The sequence below is a fragment of the Phalacrocorax aristotelis genome, chromosome 7, assembly GCF_949628215.1.
Source record: "Phalacrocorax aristotelis chromosome 7, bGulAri2.1, whole genome shotgun sequence".
Taxonomy (NCBI): Eukaryota; Metazoa; Chordata; class Aves; order Suliformes; family Phalacrocoracidae; genus Phalacrocorax; species Phalacrocorax aristotelis.
Window position 1 is genome coordinate 20904469 of NC_134282.1, and position 25873 is coordinate 20930341.

A 25873-nucleotide genomic window follows, 5' to 3' on the forward strand; every position below is an offset into this window, starting at 1 on the left:
AGATGACAACGGCGCGCGGCCAGCGTTGCGCCGCTACACGGGGCAGCTCGGCCCGGCGGGGCGGTGCCGCTACACGCAGCGTTACGGCGGGCGGCGGGCTTCCCCCACGCCATCAGCTGACGGGTGGCGGGCCGGGCCGGCGGCAAGATGGCGGCCGAGATCCACTCGCGGCCGCAGAGCAGCCGGCCCGTCCTCCTCAGCAAGGTCGAGGGGCACCAGGACGTGGTGAGCGCCGCGCTCCTCATCCCCAAGGAGGACGGGGTCATCACGGCCAGCGAGGACAGGTACGCGGAGGCCGCGGCGCGGCCCCTCAGGGCCCGCTCCCCTCCCTCGGCGGTCTCGCTCCCGCTGGGGCTGGGGCTGGGGCTGAGTCCCCGGCCCCGGAGCCCCCGGAGCCGCGCGGGCGGCGCGGTCCCGCGGCGGGCGCTGGCCGAGCAGAGGCAGCGCGGTGCCGGGGCGAGCTGCGGGGGGAAGGAAGATTTTTACGCTCTAACTTTGCCAGGAGCGCGCAGCCGTGACTCCTTGCCTGGAGCCGTGAGGAAATAACCGAAGCTGCAGTTGGAGGGAGGAAAATAACATGAGCCGAGTTCCTGTCCTGGGAGGGAGGCACCGGCTGGGCCGAGCCCGCACGGCCGCGGGTGGGAGCGGGCTGGGGGCGCCCCGCTGGCAGCGTTTCCCTGCCGATGGAAGAAGCTGTTGTCCTTCACGCGTACTTTCAGCCCCTGCGAAGTAAATGGAAAAGTACAGCTGACTTCTGCAGTGGTTATGAGCAGAACCAAAAATGTGGGAATGTGTTTGCCTTTAGCTGTGCTGGCTTACTCACTTGTAGGTACATTGCTGCTTCCTGTCGGGAGAGTTGGAGCTGCTTCCCCTGCCTGTCAGGAGAGCTGTGTCAGTCGAAACAAGCCCCTTCTGATGGCTCAGCCTGAAGGTCTCAAACCTGCTTCGTTCTGGCTGAAAGAGTCCAGGGAGTGAGTTGGCAGATCTGAGGGGAGAGGTGGTGATGAGCTGCTGAGGACGGTGGTTTCTGCTTGGAAGGGAAAATGCCTTCAGGGTCTAACCCCGATCCTCTCTGCTGGCTTAGGTACCATGTGAAATATCTGTCACAAAAACTGGTAATGTCATCAAGCAGTTATTCAGATGAAACAAAAATGGATGTGAGGAAGCAAATAGCACAGAGGGGTGAGGGGTCTGCACTGTAATGGTGAAAGCTAGAATTCCCCCTGTGCTATGTGGAAAGTGAGGAGGGGTAGGAAATGCTTCCTAAGAGCGCCTGTCCGGAAACCACGGCAGTGTTTGGAAGGAGCAAGTTAAAGTACGAAAGTACGTTCTTTGACATGTAGCTTGGTGGAGGGATAGTTCTACGGTTATAATGCAAAACTTCAAAACTTAATTTGTGTTAGTTTTTGCATGAATTCTCATCTAAAAAGCCTGACCTTGTGAGAAACAGTAGGGTATGAGGGCTGAAAAATCAGTAGAGCTATGGTATTACCTGAAGTGGTAAACTAGTTTTTCTGGCATCTATTTTTAGGTCAAAAAGAGCAAACAGACCAGCTAGCAACAGCACCTGCTAACTTTATAGGTTTGAACTTCATGATAAATTTGTGTAGCTTGCCTTACTATGGGAGTTTCCTTAGATCTTTAAACTTTCAGGAACTGTTGCACTATATTGCCTCTGATCTGGGATACCTCCTACAGTACATCAAAGCCTACTCACTCACATATCCTTCATCTACAGTTTAACATGTTATCAAACTTACTGCTCTCCTATTTGTTCACTAAAAATGGGGTGTAGGCGTTAATACTGTATAGCTGAATATGCTGCTAGAAGCAAGCGAAGTCCACAGTTCAAGAAGCAAAAGAGCTGCTGTGTACACCAAAAGAGTAAAGCCAAAGTATTTTTTATTACATCTTAATACAGCTAAGGCTGTCAAGTATTTCATAATAACAAGTCAGAGGAATGTGTTTACAAGTTAAGGAGTGAGGAAAACATCAGTGCACAAGCATTCTCCAGGAGCATTGTAGATTATCCTCTCATTAGAGGAGCTGTCGTTCTATTTTAAATTATATTTCCTAGAATGATAAGTAATGGTTCTATTTTTGAGGGTAGAAAAGATGCTATAGCAGAACTGTGAATACCAATAAAAATCTAGCTCTTTTTTTTTAAGTTTTAAGCCAAAAAAGGAAGGAAGAATACCTGCAGGGGTTAGGTAGTTAATTTTCCCAATCTGGTTTTTTTTTGGCAGGGTACTTTCTCTCTGTGAAGCTTTCTCAGAACTTACCTAGAAAGGATGATTAACTCTGTGTCCCTGTGGGCATCTTGCCTGACCCTGGCTCCAAGACAATGTTTGGAATTGTTGTAGCGTGTCCCTCAGCCTGGGCAGCCACCTCGGGTGTCAGCTGTGAGTTAGCCGTCTGCTCGAGGCTGGCTTGTGTTTTCTTGGAGCTGAGATAGGCCAGTGTGGGCTGCACAGATCTGTGATACAATCAAATCTCTGGACTTAGCCATATTATCCTTGTTCTCAGCAGACAAATAGCTAAGGCAAGATGAGTGTTTCTCAGCTGTAGTTGGGGATGCTGAGGGATGATAAGCTAGTGCACAAGACTCTAATTGCAAGATGAAGGTATTACATTTACCACAGGCTAACAGGATCTCTAGAGTCGTTAGCATATCTGAATGCTGGTGTTCTGTGACCATCAGCAGCTGCTATTACATTGGAACCGCTGCTTAAATTGCGGCATTAGGGTTTTTTTCCAGTTATGAAACCTAAATATTGGTCAAAACTGATGTTTTAACCAGCAGAAATTCGATAAAAAGCATCAACTGCAAACTGTCCTTGAGCTTGCATTGCACTGTGGTTAAGCCAGATTCCTAATGCTGTTTTGGGAACACAGTCAACAGCAGTCTGAATACTTCTGGTTTATTTTGACTACCAGAAAAATGCAGTCTTCTGCTCTAGCTAGGAAAACAATGGTGAGTGACTGCTTTCAGCTAGGAAGGCAATTGTTAGTGGTTTGAAGGTGTTAGGAAGATGTAGCTCTTGGAAGAGGGCTAGTGTAGCTGCATAGTACTTGCAGCAGTGCTGTATTGTAACAAGTTTGGACTTCTCTGCTAATCTTTCATTGCTGCTTTCTCCCTGATGTATGTGCATTTGGCTTTTAGAGGGCAGCTTATGTGGCATGAGCACAAATGCTGTTGGAATGCTGAAGGATTTTCTCTGTTCCCAAACCCCAGATTTTTTTCTCCAGCACTGTTGGGTGCTTACTCACTCTGTAAAAGAAACAGCAATTGAGAACAGTCAAAATCCTTAAAACTGGTAAGACCACACTCAGTGTTGCTTAAAGATGGCTTTTGCGTGTGTTTCTTTATATTTCTTTAAAAAAAAAAAAAAACACTCGCCAAATAAACCCGTTTGAAGTACTCTTCTATAAATATGCATGCTTTCCAGCGGAAAGCACCTTCTGGTTCAATACTCAATGTTAGAGAAGTTTGGGGGTCTTTTTTAATCTTGTTTTACTACTTCCTGCTGCTTTCAGATATCTGACTCTACTGTAATTTAAAAAGTACGTATATATCTCTGGGTATTCCTTAATGAGTTTTGACATTTTTACATCCTTACTGAGACTGCTGCCAAACCAACCTGTGTCTTTCTAGGCCTTTAAAAGGGAATGCTGAAGGAAAGGTGAGTGGTAGCCAGCTCTTCTCAGGTACTGAGCACAGGCCTCTTCATTAAATAAAGACCAAGTTTGAGAAGAGTGCTAAAGACTGTAGGGTTGATGTGGTGGTTCATAATAAAACAATTTCATGGTAGAAGGAGGCTGTGGAAGGACTTCTCTAGCCCTTTAAGTTAGAACAGGTATTTCATGAATTAATTTGTCCTAACAAAAGGAGATGCACCACAACAACAGGTCTACAGAAGAGAGAATCGAGGAGAAGTGGGATTTTGGCACAGGTTATTTTCGGAATACTGTGAAACAATATCTCCAAATCTTGCTCAGTCAGAGCTTTGTATAATTAGATATAAAGCTGTCTGACAGCTTATCTTTGCAAGTATGAGGCTAGTGAAGTCTGAATTGTACTTAAAGCAAAATAAGAAGCTTTCAGAAGTTAATTTTGATAACTCTTGCAGCTGTTTGGTCAGGCTCTCAACTTTGGTGAGGGACTGTGTTATTGATGATCAATGCACAAATTATACTTCCAGAAAATAATTTGCTTAGAAAAAGCAAAGCTTTGCTTCCTTTAGATTAATTCCTAGTTTAGTATAATCAACAAGAATACTGAGATGAAACAAAGCCTACTTTGGGAAAATCAGCAATGCATGATCTGGGTCTCTGTGATAACTCCTAGTCGTTTTATATCAAAAATATTTACATGGTTTTAGTCAAAAGTGGGTGAAATTAGTAAAGGTGAAAGCTACCGTCTGACATGTTCAGAACAGTTTGAATATGATTGAGCTGCTTTAAAAAGTGGATTAAAAAGCCATTTAATGCATAGGTGCTAACCCATGCTGCTGCTGGCATTTGCATCATAAAAACGAGTTGGAAGTATTGTTTGTTTTGTTTTCTCATGTTACCAAGGAATAGAAACTGCTCTTCTGAAGTGTTCACTCTCTGACCGTGAGGCAGGGTGTCGATTATTGTAAGGAGGAAGTGATAGCTTTTAAGAGACACTCCTAATGCGAAGTATTTTATGGACTGGAGTAATGTGCATTTGCCACTGAACTGGTAGAAAAGTCACTCGTTTGAAAAGCTGAAAATCGTTGCTTTGAGGCAGTGTGTACTCAGCTGTATTAATTTCAAGTTTTAGGAAAAGAAAGTACCTTAAGGGTGGGCGTTTTCTGCTTTATTTTTTAATGGTCTTGTTAAAAAAAAGCCCTAAATGGATTACAAAATTAGAATGCTACCTTTATATCTTCAACCTGAAGAGTTCTAGTCCTGACGCAAGATACCAGTCCCCTCCTGTGCTCCTTCTGTTAAATTCTTACTGGCAGTCCTATCTGATGTTTAGCAAATCTATCCCCTAGGTTTTTTTCTAAAAAATTCTAAATACCAGGCCTTCTTTTAGCTAAAAGTAAATAGAACAACTCATCTCAATGAAGTCTCTTGACAGTGTTTCCAGGTACACACATTTACAGATCACTTAGGTTTACATTTAGGAATGAGGAAGTTGGATTTAAACAGTAACAAGAAGGCAAACAATGGCTTGGAGAGGAAATTTCAAGTAGACTTAAAATAACCTTAACACTGTCTACATGCGTGCTCTTAAATTCTTGATGTAGATTCCCTTCAAATGTGCCAGTTGTAGGAATGTTTTTAACTGACAGTAAATTTCCACTTCCTTGCTGATTCTCTTATATCCCTCCCCCCAGGGTTTGAACAGTCATGAGAGTGATATAATGCTAAATGTTCCCAAGACCATTTTTTCTTCCTTTCCAAGGCCTGATTCTGGAAGGTTACAAAATAAAACCAATTTTATAAAGAGCCTTAGCATGCTGTCCAAGTTGCCTCGTCAACTTCTTTCAATTCCTGTTTGACTGGCTAATCAATCCTGTTCATATTTAGGCCAGAGGAGCAGTTGCTTGTCCTTTGCATTTGTACATGAGGGAGTAGAGGCATGGCTTAGAGGAAATACTACTGAACTAGATATAGTGTCCTTTATGGATCCATACATCAGTATTTGGGGATGGAGATGTCAGTAATGTGCTGGTCTGGAGGATGAGATGCTTCTGTTACTAATATTCAGTATCTGGCTTGCTGAAGGATGAGTTGCACAGAGAAGCTGTAAAAATTCATAAGTTCAGACTTCTGTAATGGAATGATTTACAATTCTTTTTTTTAATACATCAAACACTTAATCTGCTATAAAACAAGCTGTGGTTTGCTCTGCAAAGCTGGGAAGTTCCTGTAACTTGAATTTGACTTAAATCAGCCAGAGCAAGGAGAAGGAGTTAAAAGTGATGCAGTATATAGCAATTTCTGAGGCAAGCTGAAATAGTATTTCCCTTTTGTTCTTATTGAAACTCAGTGTGTAGTTTTGAAGAAAACTCAGAATTCAAAGGTGGCTATTCTTAGTACTATTGTTCTTGTTATGAGTACTACTGGAGTGCTATTATTTCTATTACGTTGTTCCTCTAACTATTATGTTTGAGTAGCACAAAAGCTAAGAGGTTTGGGGCTGATGTATAAGTAATGAACTGGTTCAGATGCAAGGGGTAATGCACTTAGAACTGTCTTCTCCCTGCTCTTCCCATGGCACAGAACAATACGAGTATGGCTGAAGAGAGACAGTGGACAATACTGGCCCAGCATCTATCACACCATGTCATGTAAGTACAGTGCTAGAGGTGGTTAAGTGATGGCCAAGCATAGCATGGGTTTTGTACCTGTGCCATGTGTGGGAATATGTCCTTCCCATTTCTCCAAGTGCTGGATTCACCTAACAATCTTGGGAACTTTGCAGCAACTCTAGCTCAGACTTTAATTTGAAACTAGCTGCATAGTGGGTGAGATCTAAGGTAGTGTTCTGTCAGAATGAGATCTTTCACCAGGTAAATCACTGTGGGGATCTGCAGCTGTAGATGTCTCAAATGCTGGCAAATAACTCATCTGCTGAATAAGTGAGCTTTTCAAACCACTAGCTGAAAGTTCAGACACAAGAATATTCTCTGCTTTCCAAGGTGCAATACCGGCTAGCAGCTTCAGTGTTGAGTAGATCCTGAGTGTCAGTGTGCTTTTTTGACCTTGAAACATCACTCAGCCTGGGTGCTTTGCTGTAACTTCTTTAATGTAGAGTTGCTACCTAGACACATACAACATATAAAAAGGAGGAATACAATGACAAAAAAACCCAGCATACAAACAGAGGATAGTCTTTGGAATGACAATTTCTGAAGTAATTTGTATATAAATGTTAAATGAAGACCATATAATTGGACTCCTTGATGTTCTGTGTCTCTTCAGCTGCAGGCTGAGTAGCCTAGAATCTAGATTAGAAATGCCAGCTGTAACTTTTTTTTTCGTAACAGTTGATCTAAATTACAGTTGCTCCATTTATCAATTTTCTAAATAGACTATTGAGATTGTGCTCTAAAAAGGTATATCCAAAATAAGATGTGCCTGTGGGTAGTTCCAAGGGATGGACTTGTCCTTATGCAGTATGAGCACTGTAATATTTCAGACTGTCCTGTCTGGCTTCAAAATTCTAAACACACCTTCAAGGCCACATTTTCTGAGGGTCTTGGAGGAGAAGGTATTAGCTTAGAACACTGTATCTCTCTTGTCCTTGTAATTTGCAAGTTTAATGAGGATGTTCTACAGTGAATTTTTTTTGCAAAATTTTTATTAGGACACTTTATAATTTTGGTGTCATTGCTTTTCACATCTATTTTAGCTCTTAATTTAAAAAGGGAATGGGTCTTTAGAGGTTTTCTGCTAAAAGAGGTTGTATGCAATCTCAACAACATAAGTCTCAAAGTTACAGATGTTGAGACATGATTCCATATGAAGTTGACATGCAATTACATATTTCTGTCTAGCACTTTAGTGATACAGTCCTCAAATCTAAATAATGAAATATTGCTCTTGTATACAACTTGGCTCCATTTGAAATAATTTTAGCGAGCTCAAGTCCCTAAGTGCAACCAGCTGCACATGCTGCTGTTGCTAGCTAGGCTTTCAGCCTCTACAAAATTCCTCTTACTGAGTTGCACCTTGTGGCAGGAAGTCACATTTGCATATTGTTCCCAGAGGTATATCTGAGTTACTGTAGTAGCGTACCTTTCAACGTCTTCATATATGGGAATTTAACTGTTTTACCAAGGGATGCTATCTATGCAGGCTAATTTCTATCAAGCTACTTAATCTTAAACAGTTTTTGTCCTGAGTGAAATAATTGGTTTTATTAAAAAGTCATGTGTATCCTAATACCTCTGTTTCAATAACTGTAATGTGCTTGTATTTTTTGACAGCACCATGTTCAGCCATGGCCTATCATCATGACAGCAGACGAATATTTGTAGGCCAGGATAATGGAGCTATCATGGTAAGTTGCTGTGACTTTTTTTCAGAATGTAGATTAGAATTGCTTAGATTGTCTGTGAGCATCAGGTATTGCTGGGAGCTGATAATTTGGGTTTTTTCCCCTTGTTGGAATGCGGCTATTACTAAATGGCTGAACTTCTTGGCAGTTCACCTGAGATGTACGTGGGAGGACTGCAAATAAACACAGGTGGTTCTGGCCAGATGTGAGCCAGCTAGCCTCAAAAAGTCATTGAGCCAATACAGCAGTGGACCCAAACAATTACACTTTGTCAAGAAATTACTTTGAGTATGTTAAGCTGGGCAGAGTGCCATTGCAGTGCACTAACAGGAGTTGCAAACTGCATCTGGCCAGAAGTGTGTATCTGCTTGTATCTTGCCATGCACGTGTTGCTGGATTTTCTTGCTGCAGGTCTTTTTATGATGTGGAAATTTCAGCACTAGCTCTAAAATTACAAGAGGCAGGGGTGGTTTCTTTACTTTCTGGGAAGTCTTCCTCTGTCTTTCTATACTCTTGCTGTAATTGCTCTCCTTCTCCGGGAGAGAAGATACATATGGCAGAACAGAAAGTGGGTCTGTATTCTTCCCCTCTTTTCTTGGCAAAGGAGGGGAATCTCATGACTCTCAGATGCTTTAATGGTCGTCTTCCTCTATGAAAATAAGGTCAAAATAATAACTGTCCTATAAGGAGCCAAGATATTGCATGAGTGTCATAAACAGTGATTCTACTGATAACTACTGTGAATAGCCTACACAGAACTACATAGAATAGTGATTCTAATGATAACTACATGGAATTGTAAGCTGAGACTTTTCAGTAAGCTTAAAGGATCGAATAGAGAGTACTCCCACTTAAATCTGTCCATTACGAAGTCTTGGATACTTAAAATCCTGAATACTACAACATACCGTTTTGTTTGTTGCTGCTAGGGACAGGTGATATCTTATCTCTTCTTATAATCTCCCTTAAGCAAACTTCGTTCTGAAAGGATGCTCCCTGTTGAAAATGTAGTTTGCTAATAATCTTAATTATGTGTCATTGCGTGTCATTGTGCTATGTTCCAGCCTGAAGAACTGCTAGTTTTCAGTGAGACATATTGCTGCTATGCAGATTTTGGCCTGTGAGGTTACTGCTCTTTGGATATCAATATTGCTGATGTCACTGTGGTATCTTTTCTAACTGTTCCACTTTGCTTTTAGGAGTTTCATATTTCAGAGGACTTCAATAAGATGAACTTTGTGAAGACCTATCCAGGTAGACTGTTAACCATTGCCTACACTAATATTTCTGTGAAGGGGAAGCATCTAAAATGCTTGGGAAACTGGACACCGTCAGAGATTAATCAAGTCCAAATACACTTTAAATCTGACTGACCTTCTAGTTGTCACTTGGTTAGGGGTAACTGCCATAAGATAAAGTTCTGTTATTGAGTAAACCTCAGTCAGCTGAGTCTGAGTTGCAGTCATTATCATTAAGTTCAGTACATCATTAGCCTGCGAGTGTAATGAGCCAGAACTAGTGAGTTCAGATTTTACTCTTTCAAGTGGAGTCGTTATACTGCATGAATGTTAGGTTAACAGCTTTCTAAAGGTGCCTTTTGGTATTTGCAATTTCTATCCTTTCTTTCTGTAATCACTGGGCTTGGTTACCTCTAGCTGAAGACGAGTCCTTGCCTTCTTGTCATCTTAGGAGAGCAATATGGATGAAAAAGATTTTATTTTTCTGGTACATGGGGAATATTTATGGAGACGCTAATTTCAGCATTTGTCTGCACATCCTTACAAGAAATACAAAACTACATTGCTGGTTAAAATCAGAATACTAAAGTGAAAGGCCTGAAGAAGACTCTTAAAGATCACAGATTATGTAGCAAAACAAAGTGCAGTTTGTCTTATGACTCCCTGACAGTGATAGAAGCAATGTGCTTGCTTAGGAGAAAAAGACCTTGTTCTTAAAGCAACAAAACCCTCTTTTATCCTAAGGAAGATGACTTGGCAACTCAGTCAAGGGAAGTACTTACATCTTGGCGGGCAGGGGGAGCTTCTTTCTAATGCTCATGTAACTTGCTTAGTGGCAGCGTTCTAAACAAAGCTGGGTGGGATTTGGTTGATGTCACAGTTTGAGTGCTGTGAACTAGATATACTTTCAGGTGCTTAAAAGTGTGAATCTGAGCATAGCTCCCCTGGGATCAGGAAAAGAGGCACTTAAAAACCTTAATTGCTTTCTTCAGATGTGTTATATTACTCCCCAGAAGTCCTGGCGTAACTAGAGGAAGCTGCGGGTTTGCATGTTCCTTAGCCAGAGCATCTTGGGTATCCGGGCTGAACTCAGATTCTCTCTTTGTGGGAGAAAGGCTTAAATTAGCTGACTGACATGTTTATATCACTTAAGCTATTTAGAAGGCAAATACCAAACAGAACAATGCTAACCTTTTAGTTTAGCCTAGAGGCAAGTATAATATAGTCAAAACGTCTCCCTGGGGCTTTGCTTAGATATCATCTTCAACCTGTGTCTCTCTGAATTAGAACATAAGAACACATAATTTTGATTTTTAGGAGAAACTAGCCAGAATGTTTTTGTTCCTGCAGCTCATCAGAATCGAGTGTCTGCTATTACTTTCTGCCTGACGTCAGAGTGGGTTATCAGCACTGGTCATGACAAGTGCGTCAGCTGGATGTGCACCAGGAGCGGGAGTATGCTGGGGAGACATTACTTCACCTCTTGGGCTTCATGTCTACAGTATCCTTTGAAAAATTATTGCTACCCTGAAACTGGAGAGTACTTTGTTCCTTTAGCTCAATTTATTTGCTCCTTTTCATGTAAAAAGCTAGAGTGTAACCTCTTACAAGTCTGAGAACCCTTATTCTGATCAGATGTTCAATACCTTCGTTTCTCTTAGCTGCTGTTAGACAGTAGAAGGGGGTTTGTGACCTCGAGTTACAGAAATTGCAGTGTGTACTAGTTCCTAATTTTGAGACTTTTTTCTGGAGCATCTTGTAGAAGTGACTAGTAACTGTATCTATAGCCTGGCCTTTATACTTTGAGGCAAGTCACTTTGTTCAACAGATGCCAGTGTCATTTGAGTCCTTGTAGAGCATAAACCAGCATGAAAACCCTTTGGACTGCTTTAATTTTTCTGTCTTTGCTCATGTTAATCTTTTCTATCTTTAAGCTATGGGGTATGTTGAAACTTCATTCATTACTAGTAGTAATTTGTCTGCATGCAGTTTGCTTTCCTTCAAATAGCTTTTAACTGCTGCATTTGTAGCTTAAGAACTCCGGTTGTTTATTCAGCTGTAAGCACCTCAGGGCATTCTTTATTCTGTGTAGAAGACTTACAAACCCAGTAGCTTAAAGTGTAGTTCATATATTAAAACTTTTGAGCATGAGTGAAATACTTCAAATTCTAAAACGATTTTTTAGCACTTGTTAATGGTGGCAGTTTAGATGTGGCTGGACAGTAAATGGAGGTAGTGGTTGGTGTATGAGGATTACTGGCAGGAATGTTGTAAAAGTGGCATGATTCTTAAGCTGAAAGAGATCAACTACGTCTCTGGAAAAAATAGACCTCTCTAGAATTGCTACATACCTGCATAGTACTAAGAAACTAGGAGGAAAGCTAACTGCTTGGTAGCTGGCAGCATGTCTAGTCTTCTGAGGTCTCCCATCTCTGCAGACCCTGCCTCACTGACTGAAGATCCGACAGGTTGTATTGTGCTGTTGCTCTTTTTTGCTGTCTTTGTTTTAGAGGTTGGGGGGTTGTTTTCCACAAAACATTTAATGTACAGCTCACCTTGGCTGAATGCACAAAACTGGCTTTATACTGGGGGTGTGGGTGTGTGTTAGGAGACTAGCTCACAGAACTAGGGATAATGCTAGCCTGAACTTTGAAGATGAAGAAAGGATCACATGTTCAGGAACTTAGTGCATTTGCTGAAAGCAAATTGTTTGTCTCAAGATTCTGAAGGCTTAAGAGGTTTCAGAACCATCATCAGATAGCAAAATCGCTGCTTTTTCAGTTGTGGTGGTAGGCTTTTTGGTACACTGACTTTTTAAAGATAGTCTTTCCTGTTGTATGGAATAAGCTACTTGGCTAGCTGCTGCCTGTGTTTTTGTGTGGCTCCAGGAGGACAGGTGAGTTTATACATAAATAACCCTTGGGCTATGTGTTGTCGCCTGTATGGGGTTTTTTAGCTCTTGTTTATATCCTGAATAGCAAAAGCCTTCTAACGGCAGCAAATGATCTAGTTCCATACAGCTTGATGTGCTTTAGTTTCCGGAGGCAATAGTTACGTAGTGGTAAAAACCAAATATCAGAAAACTGTTATGATGTATAATGCTTTTGCCAAGCATGCCACCTTGTTAATAGATCCCATGTTAGGATGTGGTGTGGCTTTTAATGTCAGTGTTAAATGACAAAACACTTTCTGAAATACAGTTCAGTCTTCAAGCAAGATGCTCAAGGACCTGTATCAGTAATCTTGAAAGTGCAGAGAACGGTAAAAGAAATAGCCACACCTTCTTGGTAGCTTGAACATTGGAAGTATACTTCCACTGTAAGATAAACTAGCTGTGAAGGGTCAACATCCTTGTATCTTAATTTTCCTATCCTGGGGGCATCAACTAGTATAACATGCTAGAAAACTAAGAGTTTATAGTAGCAGGTACTAGGTAAGACTGAATGCTACCCAGTGTCCAGTGAGGTACTCGTAGTGGTAGCTCTGCACTGCAACAAGTAGCCTGAGGAGTTCTGGCATCTCTTGTAGAATATCATGAGTGTGTTCTGTAAATACCTGCTAGAAATGGTCTAAATCTACTTGCCTTGTCTTAAACTAGGAGGTGGATTATCTCATGACTTCTCCACTGGCATTCTAGAACTTTTCTCACTTACCTTCTATACTGTCTTACTTGCACATGTAGGGAGTGTGAGGTGAAGAGAGGAATGAAAAAAATTTAACTATTATGGTCTCCAACCCCTTTAGAAGTAGTTATGTAAATATTTATCTGTCACATTAGAATGTTCTTTTCGAATTTGTTTAGACTCTGTAGCTGATAGCTGTGCTGTTTCAGTCCTGTAAAATGTTCTTAAGAGCAAATGAGGCTTCTCCTTGATTGGTGTTCAGATATGACCATGAAACTCGGCATGCATTTGTTGGTGATTATTCTGGCCAGATCACTCTCCTGAAGCTTGAACAGAATACATGCTCAGTTATCACAACACTCAAAGGGCATGAAGGTAAAGTAACTCTTCCTCTTAATTCCACTTGACCCAAATCATGGCACCTCTTTGTAAATTGGGATGAGATGGTCAGTTAATGTCTACCTCTTAAGGATAGATATTGGATAAACAACCAGTGCAGGGTAGTAGTTATAAAAAGCTGTTCAAAGCTGTACATATGACTGTTTCTCTCAGAACAGACACATTCTTGCTGAGAGAAAATCTTAGCCTTATAAATACTGTCAGGTATTTTTATTATAGGTGAAAAACAAAGGTAAATATGTGCATTCGATTAAACACAAGTTGTCCACTAGATGGCCACCTTTTAAAACGTTAGTCTTAACATTGAAAAGAAAGGATGAGAATGTGTTACTTTCCCCAACCCACCCCAGAGACCTTGTAGTACTATAATAATACCTAAAGCAGCTTTAGCTTAGTCTAGGTTCTAAAAAGCCACTTAATTCTTTCCAGTGCAGACTTTGGTGTTCTGATCAGTCTTAATGAGACTGGTTCAGTTTCCTGTGTTTAGCTGAAACAAGCTATATGCAAGAAATCTAGAGAGCCTTTTAGAATTGAAACTGTCTAGTCAGAGACAAATGTCTCATCCTGGGTAGTATAAGTAAAGTCCTTACATCAAATGAAGAACCAAATAGTCTGTAACATGATATGGAGCCACAGTCTGCTGTAATGAGTAAAGCAAGAATACAAATCACAGAAGAATATGTAATTTAATAATATGCTGAGGGAAATAAACAAGAAATAAACAAAACATGCCTCTTCCCCTGTGGTACTGGCAACTTTCAAATCAGCTGCCTAGTTTGCATTTGGGTATGGGTGAATAGCTGGGTCATGAGTGTCTGACCCCCTGGAAAAGGCTGCCTTGTTTCATAGCTGTAAGTATAGAGTAGACTTTGTTAAAGCTGGGTGGACTCCTGATTTACAGATGACTGCAAAATTATAAAGCTGGTTTTGAATGTGGGAGGCAAGTTGAGTTTTTCAAATGATAAATGCGTCTTCTGCTTTCAAGCAGCATTTCAGATTGTTTCAGTTAAGACCAAAATAATTCTCCTGGCCCTAGAGACTCCTTCACTTTTGTATGCTTCTGCACTGGTCTGTGTTCAAATGCAACTCTTTGATAGATACTATTGTTAGTCTGAAAGCAGCGTGTCTTGACGTGGCACTACATATAGTGCATGTTCTATCTTTTGAGTTGTGGTAGGCTTCCAAGCACAAACTTCAGCAGTGCTGTCTGCATAGCAGGCAACTTTGGCTTGTATATAAGTTCCCTAAGGGGATTGTGATCCACAAAACAAGAACTGTTATAGTATAAAAGATTATTAAATTTGAGGGGCAGAAACAGGTTATTCTTCAATTGGTGTAATAGTAGCTACTTCATCTTTCTTCCTTTGTTTGTTTTTTTTTTTTAAGCAAAACAGATTATGTGTAACCTTTTTTCCTTCACAGTATTTGTGTAATATTCTCAAGACCTGGTAACTCTAAGCTTAAATGGCATCTAGGTCTCTCTGAGTGCAGCTGTGTTTGCCAGACTTCATCTTGTTTCCTTTCTAGATCTTGCCTTACTGTGACTTCATAAGCAAACAGTGTTTGCTTTGCAGTTTAAATGGTTTTAGAGCTTGTCCTTCAACAGTTAGCTTCCAGAAGTCTCCATATTCTCCTACTCTGTGTAATGCTGAGATACTACTCAAACTGCCTTTTATGGGGCAGATGCTCAGTGTTTTCTGAGACTACTATTCCCAAGTGGGTCAGTGTGAAAACAGTGTAGCCCTAAAGAAGGCAAGAAAAATCTCTTGCGCCAGAGAGCTGGAAAGGACTGATTTGGGCTGTAATTACCATTCATCTTGCTTTCAGACCAACAAGGCTTTTGATGACAGCTGAACAATGTAAGGATGCTTTAAGGGGAAGGATGTCTATAAGGGAATAAAATGTTCCTGCAATTTCAAAACTACTGGCGGCATGAGCCACAAAATTACTTCTTTAGTCTGCATATGGGTTTAGTATAAGACTGCTACTGTCAGATGACTCATTTATTTCTATGTCTGACTAATGAGGCGCACAGTCAGGTTGGGCCTTCTGAAATCTAGTTTTGTAACTTATTACGTAGTGGCCAAATTTGCTAACAGCAGTGAAACTGTCGCTTAGTTTCTTATTCCAAATATTTTAAACTTGTAAGTGGTTATGTAAGGGAGTTGGTTTACCTATGAACACTGCCTGCTGTCCTGCAACCACTGACCAAGCACCTTACTGCGTTGTAGATGCTACTCTCCGCGTGGCAAGTTTAAATACTTTTCATCTTCCAAAGATCACATAGCAGCCTGCCTAGTGTTAAAACCAATTACCTAAATACAAGGGGCAGAAAGCTAGTAACTCGAACTTTCTGGCTTATGCTTTGCATCTGACTTTATTCTTAGGGATATTTTGTTCTGTTGTCAAATGCTCTTTGCCCCTCTAGCAGGACTGTATCTTGCTTTTGCATGCTGTCCTTTGCCTTAATGCTTTCAATATCTGTTACTGTAGTAAGGGAGTACCTCAGGTTTCAGTTTAATGACCCAAAAAAGCATCATTGTGTTGGGCAGTGGCTCCCTTAGACTAACTGCAGAATGTTCTTTCCTAGGAAGTATTACTTCCCTGTGGTGGGATCCTGTTCAACGACTGCTCTTCTCAGGTGCCTCTGATCACAGCATTATCATGTGGGATATTGGTGGAAGGAAGGGGCGAACACTGCTGCTCCAGGGACATCAGTATGTAATGGTGTCTTATTTTTCCTACATGTTCTGTAATGAACACAGTCCCAGGAAGACTAAATAGCATGGCGAGATATTTGAATCTGTGTGAATAATGGAGAAAATAGCTTTTTGCAGAACTTGGAGGACTTTGAGGGGGAAGAAAGATAGTCAGTACTAGGAAAGCATTACCAAGAAATCTTTTTTTTTTTTTTTTGCTTGTGTTTGATACTTCTAAACCATGGGTAATGAGGACATAAGATAAAAGTAGGTTATAGAAAGAGGTGGGTAAGGATTCTATATCGTCTTGCTTGGACTTCATGTAAAAGTTGCATGCTTCTGTGTTGTAAATACTTCACTGAATTGCCTGTGAGGGTGGGGCTAAAAACTTAATGTATAAGCATGTTCGTGTACCTGTGTCAAATAAGCTTCAATATATTCCTGTCCTCTGTCTCTTTCTGTCAGTGAGGTGATAAACTGATTGGCTAAACTACAGCGGTGGTCTTTCAACTTCAGAAAAGTGTGTCCCATCTCCACTGTTCTGTGGATTAGGTAGTTAGTTGTCTGTAATCAACTCTTTACTTTCAGACATACAACACTAGCTGCTGTTTTTTAAATCTAGGGCCTTAATTCAGTCTGACAGACAGCTCACAACTGAAGATATATTCTACTTAGAAATGCAGTGGTAGTAGAGATCTTGTTTGTTTAAAGATGTATTTGTATAGTGCATTCTCCTCTTGTCTAATTCCATAGATGCCTCCATCCACCTTTGATCAAGACTGATAGCCTTAGCCCTAGAACTGTTGTTAAATCTTGAGGATTTAGTTTTATGGCTAAAGAACTAATAATAGAGTACTGGTTACAAAAAAGTAACTGAAGTCAGTGACTGGAGGACTTTATACTGCTGTTACTGCTGCATCATGTGTCCTGGTGAAGACTTATAGCACTGTTAGTTTCTCTTCAAACATCACACTTAGCATCAAACTTCATACTGAATGGGAAAGTAAGTTCTTCTGTGAAGCAAAATGACTTTTTGAATTCAACTTAGATGTTGCAAAGCAGTCTAATACCATTGAGATCCTTTGTTTAGTTTCTTAGGGTAGACTTCTATTTTGCTGTGACTTTATTTAGGATTAAACTGTCTTATTGATGAATGCATGCTTTGCTTTGCAGCCTCAGACTTACTCATTGTGATTTGTTAGCAAAAGCGGAAGCTTCGTCTGCTTCCTAGCTGTGTCTTGAAACAAATATTTCTCTTCATTTTTTCCAGTTGTCTCTGTTTTGATAACTGTCTCTCCTTGCCAACAGAGAAGAGTATTTGCATGCACACTCTGAGCCAGTTGACACTCAGCTCACTATCAGGGCTTACTGCCAGCAGATGTTAACATGGAACTGTACCTCTGGTATTCTGGTCAAGCCTGTAAGAACACTGTTATAGACAACATCCTGATGCTAGGGTAGCGCTTAGGAGACAGCATCTGTTCACTCATCTTCTTAGCTCTACTTAGTAGACTTATCGAAGTGTTTGGACATCAGTTTTGGCTTCCTAAGTAGCTTTACAAGGCTGAATCAGGGTTTGCTGGGAAACTAAGCTTTGTTTAAATACCTATGGGTAAATAGTGTCTACTTTGTTTGCAGTGACAAGGTGCAGGCTATCTGTTACATCCAGCTGACACGACAGCTGGTATCTTGTTCAGCTGATGGGGGAATTGCTGTCTGGAACATGGATATCAGCCGAGAAGAGGTAAGATCATGTCCTATGTCAAAGTTGTGGGGTTTTTTTTTTTGTTTTTTTTTTTTTTGTTTTTTTCTTGCCCCTTTTCAGAGGCTGATGTCCTTTGCTTAGTCAGTTCTGCAGGTTGTTTTCCTCATATTTCCTGAAACTTTAAGGCTGAATGATGTTACTAAACCTGCTCTGTTCTAGTGACTGGCCATACTGCATTGTAGTAGATGGATTTCCAGGACAGAAATGCAGGACAAGTTTGGGACTGCTTAGAGTCTTATCTCAATGAGACCACATGTTCCCTGGAATGGCTACAGCCCTTGCTTCTGTAACACTCTAAAGCAGGCAAGCTTTTGCAGTGAAGAAACCAATGGACTGTGCTTCAACAGTCTTGAAATAAGTTCTCAACTCATGTCAAAGCAGGTAAAGAAGTGAGATGCTGTTTTTGAGATGCAGTTCAGAACGTAGAGATTCAGTGCCCCGACAACATTTTTTTTTAAAGACCTCAGTACACAGCAACTGTGCTTGCCATGCACATTCTGGATCAGTTCATTTCCATCATAGGAGCTGAAAAGATGTATATTACTACTGTCTTTAGTTAAGCCATAATTATAGGAGTTAGATTTGGTTGCTGCCATAAGGCAGTATTTAAGACTCAGCCTTCCTTGTCCTGTTGCTTTTCCTTAAATGCAAGTGTCATGATTAAGAACTGTTTTCTGACATGTGTTGAGCTGTCACCTTAAACACACTGAATGCTGTATGTGGTGCTCCTAAGGTTTTCACCATGATGATCTCTTTTCAAAACTTATGTGATATTATGAAACTTTGTAGTTGCAAGGAATTGACTTATAATACAGTTGGGAAAACTAGATATGGCCATTTCTCATCTGGATCTACATGCGATAATTAAGGGGTCTTCTAAATAGTAGACAGTTTTAATGCAATTAAAATATGATTAACTTAGAGCAGCCATTATGTCTCAGAACTCATTGAAAAAAAACATAATCAAGCCCAATCCAAAAGCAAAGAAACTTAATGTTTACAGAATGTTGAACAGATTGCCTCTGAAGCATTAGCTATGAGTCATGTTATAGCTTATCTTCAAATGTGCGCTAATGCACATAAGACTAGAAGGCAGACTTTTTTGATTAGAAGGAATGGTGACTCCACTAACAGCTGTACTATTGATTTTGGGCAGTTGTGTATGTTGGTGATAGTGTTGGTAGTGTTGGCAGGTTCTTATGCCTACTTAATGCCTGAAATTAAGATGAAAAGAGTAGGAAGATACTCTGGTTTTCTGTTAGCGGGAGCCAGAAAGTGGATTGTCTTTACAAAAATGCTATTAAGTGAGAATTGCTATTGTAAGTAACTGAAAGAAGCAATATGCAACATCTCACTTGATGGAGAGGCGACTCATTTCCTCTACTCTCCTCCCTACCCCCCACACTGGACTTGTTACTACCCTTTACAATATTTTCCACTAGCATGGTGGAAGGAAGGGGATGGAATCATGGCTGAAGATGTAGGAACTGGATATGTGGTATTAATAAATATTCATGGTGAGATGTTGGTGCAACTGACAGTCCTATTTTTTTATTACTATCAACAATGGATGCAAGTGAGATGTGGAGAAGAGCTGCTTTGTTCCAGCTTTCCTCCCATCAGGTTTCAATGAGACTCCCCCATCAGATGTATAAAGTTGTATATAATATACATGTTCTAATTCAGGTCTATGTACTAAAAATATTGTGGCTCTCTTTCTATCCCTTACAAGGATGCTCAGTTGAGAGTCTTGAAAGTCTGAGAGTGTTGAAATGTGTGAAAGCTCTAACTATTCTCATTTGGCCTAGTCAATTTATAGCAGGAAAAATATGTGGCTGGGAGAATGAATGCTTAATGAAGATGTGCGCAGGATGGAAAATGCAGATGAGTTCTTAACTATTTCAAACTGCAGCCCTAGGGAAGCAGAAAAGATATTTACTTCTGGACACCCCCCACTCACTTATAGAGGGGATGGCTGCCTTATAGCTTCTACAGCTTGGATTACACTAACCCTTAAAGGTCATCTAGGCAACCAGAGCAGCAGTCTTTGAATTAGTTTTTATATTTAAGGCAGTAACATAACATACTGCTGTGGGCTTAAAAAGTATAGGAGGTGTGTAGGCAAAAAATAACTGTAGTCATGGCTTTGGGGTTTTTTGTACTAAACTTCCTAGGTACCGTACCCCAGGCAATCTGTTGTTGTAATGGCCAGAGCTGAAATAGGGCATCTTCCCAAGTAAAATTTTACTTTAGGTTCTTAAAGCAAACTTCCTTGGCCGTCATGTGAGGAAAAATAATTCTAACTGCTTGCATTTCTCACTCTTTTGTAGGCTCCTCAATGGCTAGAAAGTGATTCCTGTCAGAAGTGCGAACAACCTTTCTTCTGGAATATAAAGCAGATGTGGGACACAAAGACGTTAGGGCTGAGACAGGTGAGATTGCTGGTTTGAGTGCTTAGCTGTACTTCAGCACTTAAGCAAAATGCAAACAGAAAACCACTAAAGCTGTTAGATCTTTTAGAATGTTGGTATTCTTGCTGCTTTGAAGTGAGGGTTTATTGAGAGGTCACAGCTTCTAGGCAGTGCTAAGAAATTTCCAAATTCTATGGAAAATGTTGCATCAAACTTTCAGCACAGCCTGCTTTGCCCTGTGATAAGAGTGCTCTGCTGGATTTATCTGAATATTTTTATGCACTGGAGCTGTGGACATCTAATCCTCAAGTGTTGTGTAGAGTGGCACACAATGCCCCATAACTGAGCAAACTGCAGCCTCACATGTTGTAGGGCACTTGATTCAGTGAAGCAGTGGAGTAAGTGGAAGTAAGACCTGCTCTTACTGGGCTAGAATGTGAAAGCTTTCCAGATAGCTTTCTTTTTGGAGGGATTGGACAGGCACCAAGACATTAATCTGTTTCTGGCTTTTTTAAGCTGTTGTTTCCTTGGTTGCTTGTTCAACCCTCTCTTTCCCCTGCTCCCATAAGAAGCTTGCAAAAGGACAAGAGGATGGACAGGGAGAATGTAGAGGTAAACGTGTTAAGGGCCAAGATGACTGTTCGGAACTCCAGAGTCCTTGGTTGAAGTAACAGAAGACTTCCTAACAGGTTGCAAAACAGAAGCTTTGTTGTTCAGTGAACACTTGGCAAGGTGGTTGAGTGGCACAATATATGTTTGTTTTGTTTCTTCTTCCTCCATGAAGCATCACTGCAGAAAATGTGGGCAAGCAGTGTGTGGCAAATGCAGTACCAAACGGTCAAGTTACCCAATCATGGGATTTGAGTTCCAGGTCCGTGTCTGTGATTCCTGTTTTGAGTCAATCAAGGATGAAGAGTGAGTATTAAGGAGTAATAAATTAAAGTAATACTGCTGAGGTGCAGAAACACTTGGGCTTGCTCTGCAGCCACACACAATGCTACACAAACATGCCAAGCTGATTCTGCTAATAGGCCACTTTCGCCTTGGGCACTCAAAGCGCTACAATGGCAGAGATCTCTCAGCTGGCTCTGCAAGCTGATTTGGCTCAGATGTGGTATTACAACTTTATCTGCTTTATTTCTATTCCATGAGCCCAGATCTAGAGTTGAAACATATTTGTCTCAAGACTTCTGTTTAGGTAAAAGCTATTGTTTGCACTTAAAATAGCTAAATGGGTGCCTAACAATGCATCATAGCTGCCAGGATGTGTATGCATTACTTCGTGTACACTTACTGAAAACTGTTTCTACGGAATGTTCTTCGCAGCGCAACATTATTTTCCCCGTGCAAGAAAACTGGGTTAAACACAATTTGCTGTCTCATTAAATTCTTCTTAGCAATGAAGGAACCCCCTTTTTGTCTTACTTGAACAGCACTGTTCACTCTCTTGCCACTTCCTTGGATGCTTGCCATGCTAAAGGTCCAAAGTAATCAGATGCCAATTTTGGGGGTGTTTAGAGGTGGTTGGTTGGTTGGTTGGTGGGTTTTTTTTGAAAAAGGGAGGTGCTGTGCCCTAGTTGACTTACTATAGCCAGCAAAAAAAAATGTAGCTGAGCTTGACTTTATAACCAAGAGTAGAATTATTTAGTAATGCCATGTCCCACTTCTGCTGTAGTATTATTACATTAGCCAGGCTGCAGAAGGCCAGGAAATGTCACACCTGTGTAAACTACACAAGTGATCCCTTAGCATGACTGGCTAATTTAATTCTGTCACCTTTAATATGGCACTGCAGTTCTCAGGCCTGATTTATTAGTACTTCAGCAACTTAATTTTCTTGTAAGTTTATTGTGAACTGCTATAATGATGCCATCAAGCTTCGTATGATGGTTGGCTTTCATTTGAACCGTTCTCGTGCAGCCGTACTTCCTTGGCAACATTTCATGAAGGAAAACACAACATTTCACACATGTCCATGGACATCTCCAGAGGGCTAATGGTGACTTGTGGGAGTGACCGGATTGTGAAGGTATTCATGTACCTCTTTCCTGCATTTATTATAGGTAGAGGACTAATGTCTGTATATACTTTTTTTCTTTCTGACAACTGTTGCTACAAAGCGGCCAGCAAGAATTGTATTTGTTGTAGGCTGTTCTTCCTGCAGCTGAATGAGGAAATGACCTGTAACTCCACTGCATGGCATCTAGCTGTCAGAATTTATTACTGTTGGTGTCCTCTGGACAAACAAAGCAGGCATCAGCAGTAGGACAATCTGCCAGCGGCTTTAAAGACACAGACATGATGAACCGTGCAGGCTTCCTTTACTCTGAGCTCCCTGGCTTCTTGCAGCATTGCCACTAAAAGCCCTGGTTATGTGACAGTGACATGGAAATCAGACTGACGTAGAATCTTGCTGTGCTTAAGCAGTACATCTGCCATGCATGGCAGAACTGAGACTGATCCAGTCTGTCCCTGTTTTACCGTAAGCGTGTTTATAACAAACTGCATAGCACTTTTGAAAACAGACCTACAGAGAACTGCTAGGGCTCAAGAGAGTCTTCTAAGTTTGGGTTTTGGTTTGTAAGGCTTGTACAACTCTTTATGATGTCTTCATCAAGTATAGTTTTAACAGAATTTGTTACCTTCTTTCCAGGGAGGTCTTTATGTTTGCTTCTATGCCTCTTCTATATGCTTACATATAGAAGCATATTTACATATGCTTCTATACCTCTTAGGTCATACAATAATGCTATGTAATTCTTCACAATATTTTCTTCCAGATCTGGGACATGACGCCAGTAGTTGGTTGCAGCCTTGCAACTGGCTTCTCTTCCCGCTGATCTCATACCTGACAGGTTTATGCACCTTATGTACAGCAATATGCACCGAATGAATGGAATCCTTCTTAAGAATATTACCACAAACACTGGTTGCTTGATTCTTCTGCTGCTGTTCCAGGATGGACAGTCACCTTTTGTAGAGCATGGCTTTTCTGTTGGGCTCACCAGGAATCTCCGTGGTGCAGAAGTGCGGTTTCACAGCCTCTTGGACTAACGTAAAATGGCTTACCTGCAATATGACACCTTGATGAAAGGACCTGTTGTTTCTCAGTTTACATATGTAGTGTTAACAATGTGCTATCTCTGCTGATGTATCTTGTACAGATACCTTGTAGCTGAAACATTATCAGAGTAAAACGAGTGTTGTAAATTCAATTTGTGCAAATAGTAAAATAACTTATTCTCTCTTCCAAAAAGCAGTTCTATAGAAATACTTTTGAGCAGTCACTGTCTAAACTGCCTCCAAAAGGTATGTTGGTTATTCCTATGGAAGGCGGAGATACTTCAAAGTGGCAGGTAGCTTCTTTCAGATGAGGTAGTAAGAGAACCTTTGATCACACAAGATTTCCTTTAGTGGCTTTCTTGTAGTGTTTGTCTTCAAGTCTGGTTATTAGTGAAATCACTTTTGTGGGACAACTGTTCTGTTTAGATAGCTGGTGAGTCTTTGAACAACTCTAGGCTCTTTCAGTAGTGTTTTAGCATAGCTAATAAACTTCTGTAGTTCTTATGAAAACATGCAGCCCAGCTACTCTACTTTAAAGACAGGTCGTAGGTATGAGCCATGTACTTTGACAACTCTATAATGCTGTTAGAATGGGAAGCTAAGCAAATCAGCCTCATTAAACGTAATGGCTAAGAAAAAATGGCCATCTACATTTTAGAGACTTTTTTCTGTGGAAAGGCTGATGTTTCCTTAATGGTAGGGAACTCTGCTGAAGTGCAGGCTAAATTCAAATACTGGCTTGGTGTTGCTTAAAACAGCTAAATACAGAGCAATAATTATTGAGGTACAGAACAGCTGCTTTTTTCCCCCTGCACCTAGGTCTGTTAATCCTGAGATATCTATATTGATCCTTTCCTGATTCAAAGATGAGAAGTGTGAGGAAGAGCTGGGAGGCTTTTATGACTGTGCAGTTGGCATGTACAGGAAATAACTAGTGAGATATTGTCAATAAATTGGTCTGTCAGTTGTGTGAATTTCCTACATTTGAACACTGTAAGGAGAACTTATTTTGAAACTTTGAAACTTTGAAAGCTAAGGCAGTATGTCACAGAGTTTAAGCTTGGAACTGGTTAGATTTTTCTGAAAACAGATGCATATGTTTGAGGACAAAAAATGTGGGTAGGTCAGCTGGCCCAGAATAGGTGGTGTTGCACAACTATCAAAGGCAATAGGCTCTTTCTGGCAGAGGGCTTAAGGGTTAGACTGTCTTTATTTACAGTAACAATCAAGTGGTGCTATGAGTGTTAGTGATTTCAAGTCCTAGGTGTGTAACTTGACACTAATAATGTGCATTGGACCATGCTGTAGGCTGAAATAGATAAAGATCATGGTATCGTTAATATGTCATGATTCACTTGCGTTTTAAGCCAAAAAGCTGATAGTCTCCAAAGGGCATTAGAATCCAGAATATGTTAGTTACTGGTATTTTGGATTTGGCTTTGTCTCCCTTTCCATAGGCCTTCTCTGGAAGTTTTGCGAAGAGTCTTTCAATTTGCCAGGCTTATTGGGTAACTGAAGAATAAACAAATCCCTCTTTTGTGGGAATCCCAAAACTTGTCTTGCCTTCAGTTGGGGATTTAACACTTGTCACACTGACTTGATTGATCCCTTGCTACATGCTGTATAGCCTATGTTTTTTGAGAAGGCTAGTTTCTAAGCTATTGAGAGAAAATCGGCTTGTACTGGAAAAAAGTAGCAGCTTTCTGCTCTGAAGGCCTTCACCCTTGTAAATTAGCAGGTAAAGTGAATGGTTGAAGGGGTGAATAAGCCCTGATAATGTTCTGCGTTCACTTTCAGATTTCTTCCTATCTGGCTCCGGAAGAGAATGGAAGACTTCTTCCTTGCAGCCTGTAAGGCAGAACATGAGTTATTTTGTTAGAACTGTTTAAGATCCTGCTGTGGTAGGTAAGGAGGATCCAGGGTCTTGAGTTAAGCTAGGAGATTGATGTAGATGTGGGATGAATACCATATTCTTCAAACCAGATATTCTGAAACTTACACCAGTGATACTAAGGTGTAACTCCTTTGCAGCTAACACTCGTGAGCTTCAGCTTTTTTAGTTCTGATTAGTCAACGTGCCCCCTGCTCAGCATGCAGCTCCTCCCCTTCTCTGTGAATACTTCCTCTGCTTCTTTACATTACAGTTTTGCCACTAGATAATATATTCTTTACTACATATTGTTAAACTAAGGAATCTATTTTCTATAATTGATAAAGATAGCGTCAGTTCAGATATAACAAGATAAATATGGCTGCTCAATCATTAGTCATTTAAGTATACTCTTGGTGTTGAATGAGTAATGCTTACAAACCACTAAAGAGATAGTGTTTTTGTTCATAAACAACTATTTTGAAGGCACATACTCTCTCATGAAACTGAACATACTTCAGCTATGTCAGCTCAAGTGTGCAATTACTGAGAAGGCTTGATTTGAAGCATTACTAATCTCGCTTGTATAACCTCCTTCACTGGGGCAGGGAAGGGGAGCAAAGGGTACTAATATGTGCTAATTCTTTACTAGTTGTATTTCTGTACCCTGCATAGTTAAGAGATGTTAGATAAATCTGTCCCTTGGTCCTTCTTGTCTGTTTTTTAAACTTTGATTACATGTACAATAAAATATTTCTTGATATTCA

General features: G+C 40.7%; 1 protein-coding gene across 1 annotated transcript; it reads left to right on the top strand.

Moving 5' to 3' along the window:
* On the top strand, positions 1–25873 carry WDFY1 (WD repeat and FYVE domain containing 1). Its single transcript, XM_075099222.1, has 12 exons — positions 1–284; positions 6259–6326; positions 7968–8041; positions 9238–9292; positions 10627–10777; positions 13162–13274; positions 15889–16015; positions 17636–17741; positions 20093–20194; positions 20958–21088; positions 22094–22202; positions 22954–25873. The coding sequence occupies exons 1-12, from the start codon at positions 148–150 to the stop codon at positions 23011–23013; spliced, it is 1233 nt and encodes a 410-aa protein (XP_074955323.1). The 5' UTR covers positions 1–147; the 3' UTR covers positions 23014–25873.